At 46.8% G+C, this 8206-nt stretch overlaps 1 protein-coding gene across 2 annotated transcripts; it reads right to left on the bottom strand.

Annotated features, from left to right (window-relative positions):
* Positions 1–210: 210 nt before the first annotated feature.
* Positions 211–2875, bottom strand: sox4a (SRY-box transcription factor 4a). 2 transcript variants are annotated; one of them, XM_047018770.1, is made up of 2 exons: positions 1389–2875; positions 211–1295 (listed from the first exon to the last, which is right to left on the bottom strand). In XM_047018770.1, exons 1-2 carry the CDS (start codon positions 2396–2398, stop codon positions 1244–1246), a joined length of 1062 nt encoding a protein of 353 aa, XP_046874726.1. In that variant the 5' UTR covers positions 2399–2875; the 3' UTR covers positions 211–1243. The 2 variants fall into 2 exon arrangements, with proteins under 2 accessions (XP_046874726.1, XP_046874725.1); XM_047018769.1 differs by having other exon boundaries at positions 211–2874.
* Positions 2876–8206: the final 5331 nt, after the last annotated feature.

The raw sequence follows: 8206 nt of genomic DNA on the forward strand, positions 1-8206 counted from the left end.
GGAATGGGTGTGAAAATCCATCCAGTGGTTGAAATAAAACTTATCTCTAGAAAAGCACACAGGGGTGAGCTCGATTCACTCTCTCTCTCCCTCTCTCCCTCCCTCCCTCCCTCCCTCCCTCCCTCCCTCCCTCCCTCCCTCCCTCCCTCCCTCCCTCCCTCCCTCCCTCCCTCCCTCCCTCCCTCCCTCCCTCCCTCCCTCCCTCCCCTCCATTGTTAGTATGCATGTGTACTGATAAGCGCAGTCACCACTAAGACTGACGCATTGTTTGTTGTTTGTTTACTCGGCTGGTGAAATGAACTGTGCCTTTAAGACGCAAGTGGGTAAAAATTGTAAACTTTGTGAGGGCAGACTGTACCAACCAACCCTCTGCTCCTTGATGTCGAAAACCTCAACGGCCACGAGTGGGTTACCTTTCGCTCCCCCCTCAATAGATTTTTGTACAAAAATACAAATAGGAAAACCATGACAGAGTGAGAGATTTTGATATTTAAATAAGATAAACTTCTAGCCCTTGCACTCGGGATACAAACAGGTGCATGTGCACCCGCAAACACACACACAAACAAGACCAATACGAAAACAATACTTAAAAGTATAAAATAGTTCGGCCTGTATAAATACACTAATATAAAAATGTAATCTGAGATAGACAGACTGCAGAGTAGATTCACCATGCAGACGAGTGAGAAACGTCCTGAATTGTGTAAAAAGTTCGAATCGGATTTCTGAAGTTGGCGTCTTACAGTCCTGCCGTTGAGATATAAGCTGGTGATTGGGAACTTACTGTGTTATACGATAATTAACACGCTGATCAAATAACAATGAAAACACCTCCTTATGGGAGAGCATGCATCTGTACTATTGAAGTTGTTCTATTCTTCAAAAAACTGCACCTGAATGTTAACGCCGTCGAATTGGGGTGAATTGATTCAAATTAACAACTTCAATCCCCAAATGCCATCCAAAAGTCAATAGAAATGTTAAGTCATCTTTGATTCCTTGCGGACAAAAAAGCCATCTTCAGCGGTTTTGGTTGTGTGTTTCGGTAAGTTCGTGTGTCACTGCTTACATAGGCGTGTCTGCTGACATTCCAACTCCTACATTTACAAATGCAATCTAAGCATTTCCACTCCACACAGCACTCCGCACACAGACCCAGCGCCTCTGAGGCGCGCGCAGCCGGGCTTGGCAGCTCTGATGCCCGAGCACGACCCCTCTTCATCAACACCTCTCTCTTTTACTAGTCGATAACGCTTGTTTCTCCATCTCTACACCGGTTCTTCCCCTGAGCGAGTTCCCATCAGTAGGTAAACACGAGGTTGGAGATCGTGGATTCGAGCCAGTCGCCCGAGATCATCTCGCTGACCTCGGGCGTGCAGTAGTCTGGGAAGTCAAAGTGAGATCCTGCCCCGCGCTCCCGGAAGTTCCAGTCCAAATCCCGGTCCAGTTCGGATTCAGAGAGACCCATGCTCCCCAGAGACATGCTCTCGACCCCGGGGCTGGGATGGGGGTCGAGTCGCTCATCTTCCAACTCTTCATCAGATGAGGAGGAGAGAGAGGAAGAGGAGTGAGAAGCGGACGGTGTTGGAGAGGGCGCACGCGCGTACCTGAGACGCGCTCCCGGTTCCTGTTCCTCGTAGAGACTGAGAGGGTCACTAGACTCCGCCGCGCTGCTCAGGGTGGGACTCGCCGGTACTCCCACGGAGGGTGGTCCACTCTCGAGGCTGCCTGCTCCGCCGAACATGCCCCGCCTCGCCTGCTTGTCTGGGATCTGCCTGGCCGCAGACACTGACCTGGATTTGAAGAGCGAGGGGTGATCCGCGGGAGACGCGCTCTCGTGCGCCTGGCTGCTCAGCTGGCCGCTTCTCAGCTTGTGACTTCGGTTGGTCCCTCGCGACCCGGGGCTTCTTTTCGTTCCGGACTTGGAGGTCCAATCCCCGCCTTTGTCTCTTCTCTCCCCACGCTCCACTTTATTCGCACCGCTGGACGATTTCACCTTTTTCCGTGGCCGGTACTTGTAGTCTGGGTAGTCAGTCATGTGCTTGAGTCTCAAACGTTCTGCTTCGCGGATGAAGGGAATCTTGTCTGTGTCTGTCAGCAGTTTCCAGCGCTTTCCCAGGCGCTTGGAGATCTCTGCATTGTGCATGTCAGGAGACTGTTCCATGATCTTCCTGCGCTCGATCTGAGACCACACCATAAACGCGTTCATGGGTCGCTTGATGTGCCCCGTAGGAGTTTTGCACCACGCGACGTCGCCCCGTTCCCGCGGTGAACATGAGAGGGAGGCCGGAGTCGGGGAAGCATCCATATCCATATCCGTTTCACCACAATCGGTGGAGTCACCACCGGGGGAGAAGACGTGCGTGTTGTCGGTTTGACTCATGTGCTGAACCATCGTTTTCGTTTAGTCACTCAGAGTTGTCAGACAATATGTAGTTTTCCGTCTTTATGGTCAGGGTGAGATGTTTGTTCCCCCAGACTTGCTTCTGAATCAGAGGTCTGGAAAACAAAATTGCTAAAACTTCGTGTGAGCCTTTCGTTCTCCCGGTCTGTTTGGAGATGCGCCACGCGCCTAGTTTCCAAAGCGCATTTATAGGCAAATACGCACGGGTCCACTTCTTCACACTCCAAGACACCCAAAAAGTTGACCTTCAACTACCGGTGCGACTGAAAACTCTCCCTGCAATGCCAGAAAGCCCGCGCTGGAGACGGAGTTGTAACCTTCTTATGAGAATGTTGCTGTCGGTGCAGCTCGGTTGAGCAGTTTGAGAACCATGTGGAGTAATGGCGAGGCTGCGCGTGTTCATAGTCCCTCTGTCCTGAGCTGTCTGTAAGTTACTGTAAACACAACCACCTCACACTGTTTTATATCCTCCAACAGAGGAAGAAAAGCGGCTGGCGTCAGCCAATCAGCGACTGTCTCCATCCTGCTTTTGAGCAAAACCACACCCACGGCCTCCCATTGGCTGTATAAACTGGGTAATAATAATCAGCGCATGCAATGAGGATTCGCTTGTCTGACCTCATTCTTGTTAGATTCAACTGAAAGACAAACTTCGATGTTTTAAAGGAACATTGTGTTCTTTCTTTCCCTCAAGAAGCGGATGCCTAAACATTCGTTTAATGCAATGAGTATATAACACTGCTAAATTAGGTGAATCATTTAAATGATGAGTTAGGAACTATTCTTGATCATATTCCATTATTTACAATAAGGAGAGTCCATAGAATTACATAAGAAATTGATATGCTGATTTTATAGCGTGTATGAAGGAAAGGTGTTTATCTCTGCACGTGTATTCATACATGTCTGTTTATGGGAGAAGCTTTCGATTGTGCGTACTCCGCACGTGGTACTCAAACCAAGCAGACCATGCGCTCGTGGGAGGTTGTTATTGTTCCCGGTCTCCGCGCCCCGGCTGTGCTCACAGATCAACGGCGGCTGTTCAGATATTTGCCTCAGACGTAGACACCTCCGGGCAGCGAAGTACTGACTCCCCGCTGGTGGTGATGGAAGTGAAAGAACGAGGCAGCTAGGAGGGATTGTATAGCTCATACCTCTTATTACAGGCAATTAATACGGTTCAGCACTATCACACACGGTCATTATACAGGTGTTACCGCGCATGCGGTTGTGATTTAGACAACGGTGGATTGCATATCGCTAGGTGTCAGACTGGAGCCAAAGCGACCGATTAAAGTTCACATCATGACGGTTATGCGTGTGTGCTATCCTGTTTTTGTGTGTCTGTGAGTGAATGATAGAGGGAAAGAGAGACAGATAGAGAGAAGGAGGGAGAAAGAGAGAGAGACAGACAGAGACACAGAGAGAGAGAGAGAGAGAGAGAGAGAGGGGGGGGGGGGGGACCGTTCCAGTACACAATAATTCAGCATACTCTTATGTTTGTGTCCATGGATTATAATTGATTCAACAAACATACACACACCAGGTCTCTAGCAAGGCAACAGGTGTCAAACGAACCTGTAATCTTATCTGATCAGAGAGACAGATGCTGTGCAGGTGGAGGATTTACACCCTTACAGGGCTGTGGAGTTCCTCTCTCCACAGCCTGGGAGTCTCTCCCTCTGTGTGTGTGTGTGTTTACCCCAAATAGGTTACTCATGCTGATTGCTGTTTGCCCTTAGAGGAAAGAAGTGTAAGAGATAGACAATGAGAGAGAGAAGTTAATACAGAGAGGGAGGGAGGGAGGGAGGGAGGGAGGGAAGAATGAGGGAAGAATGAGGGAGAGAAGTCAAGTTCACAGAGAAATAAAGATGGTGAGAGGTTAATAGAGAGGGAGAAAGAAAGAGAGGTTAGTAAAAGACGCAGTGAGAGGTTAGTAAAAGAGAGGGAGAGAGAGAGGTTAGTAATAGAGAGAGAAGTTGGTAATAGAGAGGGAGAGGTTAGTAATAGAGGGAGAGAGAGAGGTTAGTTGTAGAGAGGGAGAGAGAAGTTAGTAATGGGTGTGTGCGTGTGTGTATATAGCCTGCGTGTGTGTGTATGTAGCCTGTGTGAGTGTGTATGTAGCCTGTGTGAGTGTGTGCAGGTGAAATGCTGGATGTTTCCTGGAGGTTCAGACTTGGAAGTCCTGTTAACAGTCATGGTCAAACAATAAAAGTGTAACTAAGGAAACAATTAGCATAACATGCTCCCTCCTCCCTCCCTCCCTGACTCATGCACAGACTGTGTTATATCCTGTGTATGTGTATGTGTGTGTTTGTGTGTATGTCAGACAGAACAGGTGGTCAGCTCTACATCTCAGATACAGAGAACTGCTGTCAGATGTTCTCCTTACATGCCCTCCTTCCTTCCTTCCCTTCCTTGCAGAATGCAGGTCATGTACATTAAAGCATTCAGAATCAGGAGTCCAGTACTGGTCACAGATCTTAACGTTCACACCAGCCCCACATGGATCTTTAAGGAGAGTATCTGGAGAGTGAGAAAGAGAGAGAAGAGAGAGAAGAGAGAGAAGAGTGAGAAGAGAGAGAAGAGTGAGAAAGAGAGAGAAGAGAGAGAAGAGAGAGAAGAGTGAAAAGAGTGAGAAAGAGAGAGAAGAGAGAGAAGAGAGAGAGAAGAGAGAAAAGAGAGAGAAGAGTGAGAAAGAGAGAGGAGAGAGAGAAGAGAGAGAGTAGAGAGAGAGTAGAGAGAGAAGAGAGAGTAGAGAGAGAAGAGAGACAAGAGTGATAACTCCAGCACTCTGTATAAGCATCATGACTCCTTCATGAACCTTGATGACAGTTCAACAACAACACTTTCAAAGTTTTAAAGCGGATCTTTTCAAAATAATTATAATCCCTGCACAGGATTTCAGTAGGGGCATTAAAACACCATGTTTAAAATCAGCTTAGAACAAGCAGAGCAGTAAGAGTTGATCAAGCCCATCAATGTTCCTATCTCTAACAGTCATCAGTCCTCACCACAGCTAGGCTTGTCTGAACACTGGAACATAAAATACACAATGAACATTTCTGATAATCAGGGTAAATTATTTTCATCATAACTAACCCTAACCCTAACCCTAACCCTAACCCTAACCCTAACCCTAACCCTACTTTTATTTAGAAAATTACTTTAAACTTCAACTGAATGAACATGTCATGAACTTTGGAGTTATATATTTACTTTTACATTTATTCATTTAGCAGACGCTTTTATCCAAAGCGACTTCCAAGAGAGCTTTACAAAGTGCATAGGTCACTGATGATAACACAGAGATATCCACAAAAATTGCGGGTAACCAAACATGAAGCACATATTGTGACAAACCTAAAATAAGTGCCGGGAAGAACCATAAGAGCATGTAGTTAAACAAGTTACAATTAAACAACATGACCTCAAAAATGTGCAGGAGTGTACCTGTAGAAAAGCAAGCAAGAGTTTTAAATCAGTTACAGCTAACCAACAAGAGCAACAAGTCTCTAAGTAAGAGTCAGAATATATATTCCCAACACAAGCTCTTCTCCTGTCTGGCCCCCCAGTGGTGGAATCACCTCCGCACCTCCATCAGAGACACTGACTGTCTCCCTACCTTCAAGAAAAGGCTCAAGACGCACTTGTTCCGGGAGTACAACGGCACTTAGGAATGCTTGGCTGGACCTGTTAGTTTCCTCCAGGATCACAATGACTCTTATTGAGTGACTTGTTGCTCTTGTAGGTTAGTTATAACGAAGTTAAGTCTTGTTCTCGCTGTGAAATATTTTACTATTGCTTGTTCTTCTACAGGTACAGTCCTGCACTTTTTTGTGGTTGTTTTAATTTGTAACTTGTATAACTGCATGCTCTTATGGGTCTTCCCTTTTGGCACTTGTTTAGTTTTTTCACAATGTATGCTTCATGTTTTGGCTGCTTGCAATGTTTGGGACTACCTCGTTGTTATGATCAGTGACCTATGCTCTTTTGTAAAGCTCTCTCTTGGAAGTCGCTTTGGATAAAAACGTCTGCTAAATGCATAAATGTAAATGTATTACAGTGTGGTATGGGAGCTGCGAAGACAGGGACCGCAAGGCCCTACGAAGTGTGGTCCGTTCTGCTGAGTTCATCATTGGCAGGAAGCTCCCAGCCCTACAGGACACCTACCACACACGTTGCCTAAGGAAAGCCGGCAGGATTCTAAGAGACAGTTCCCATCCATCTTTCAGTCTCTTTACCCCGTTGCCTTCTGGCAGGCGTTACCACAGCATCCGGTCGCGCACACGCAGACTGGACAACAGTTTCTACCCAAGGGTCATCAGGCTTCTGAATGGACACTGATATGGACATTTTTACTGCACACTAGTCACTTATACACTGTCACTTTCAGCTACTGGTTGCACTATCAGTAACATTGCACTACTGTACCTCACTGTACCTCGCCACCAGGCTCCTGTATGGTCATTGACTTAGTCACTGATCTGCAAATTTGCACTATTGTACTGTACTCCACTTAGGTTAGAATAGGTTATAGGGTTGAAACAGGTTTGATGTGCATTTAGGGTTAGTATAGTGTACAATTTATGGTTATCTGTAATTTAGGAAGTTTTAGTATTAGGGTTAGTATAGTTGATCTGCTATCTGTATATTTAGGAAGTTTCACTTATTTAAGCTCAGCATAGATGTAAATTATGTTCCTTGTACTTATATGTTATTCCAGGTGCTTGCGTTGTCTTGTCTTAATAATTTCAGTGCCCAGTCTAACCTTGTGTTGTTCTGTGTACCTGACAATAAAAGACTTGAACTTGAACAGTGCGACCAGCTTGTCCTCTGGTCGTGTCTGGTCCTTCTCTCCATCAAGGCTGCCCAGCCAGGCTCTGCCCTCTGATGCTGGGGGTCGGAGACAGCTGCTGGGGGTCAGAGACAGCTGCGGGGGAAGCAAGGATCAAGAAGGCAGCATCCAGACAGGTTCCAGACACACTGACCTACATATCGCCTCAGACAGGCAGAGGGTTAGGGTACAGAGGGAGGGAGGGAGGGTCAAGGGAACAGATCGGGATCGTAAAAGGGTCTGTCAGATAAATCTAAAAGTGGTGGATGTTGCCAATGAAGCAAGAGAGATGTCCAGACAGAGGTAGTACTCCTTACTCTAGTCTAAGAACCCAGTTTTTTCACCTTTCATCACTCCTTTAATCCCCTTCCACCCCCCCCTTTCCTGCTGCTCCGCTCTCTCCCTCTCCCTCTCCCCCCCCCCCCCCCCCCTCTCTCTCTCTCTCTCTCTCTCTCTCTCTCTCTCTCTCTCTCTCTCTCTCCCCCCTCTCTCTCTCTCTCTCTATCTATCTCTCTCTATCTGTGTCTCACAGTCAGGCTGGTGGATCAATCTGACACACACACACATATATACATATACACACACAATATATATATATATATATATATATATATATATATATATATATATATATATATACATATACACACACACACCCCCCAGGCCTGGGCCAGAAAGGGGATGTGAATGTACTGGACAGCCAGTACCCCCAGAGGGAAAAACAGCCATGATGATGATCTGTAGATCATCACTAGTAAAGTAGTAGAGATGGAGAGAGAGAGAGAGAGAGAGAGAGGAGAGAGAGAAAGAGAGGAGAGAGATGGAGAGAGAGAGAGAGAGAGGAGAGAGAGACAGAAAGAGAGGAGAGAGAGAGATCCACTGCCCTGTCCATGTGACATGCTTCAGATTGTCGTTTGTTTGTTTGTTTGTGTCCCAGCAGGAGGTCTTTAGCCCCCCCCCCC

This window comes from Hypomesus transpacificus, chromosome 4, assembly GCF_021917145.1.
Source record: "Hypomesus transpacificus isolate Combined female chromosome 4, fHypTra1, whole genome shotgun sequence".
Classification (NCBI taxonomy): Eukaryota; Metazoa; Chordata; class Actinopteri; order Osmeriformes; family Osmeridae; genus Hypomesus; species Hypomesus transpacificus.

Bases quoted from the DNA above. Each gene is read 5' to 3' on its own strand.
- sox4a (XM_047018769.1), bottom strand. From the start codon at position 2,398: ATGGTTCAGCACATGAGTCAAACCGACAACACGCACGTCTTCTCCCCC.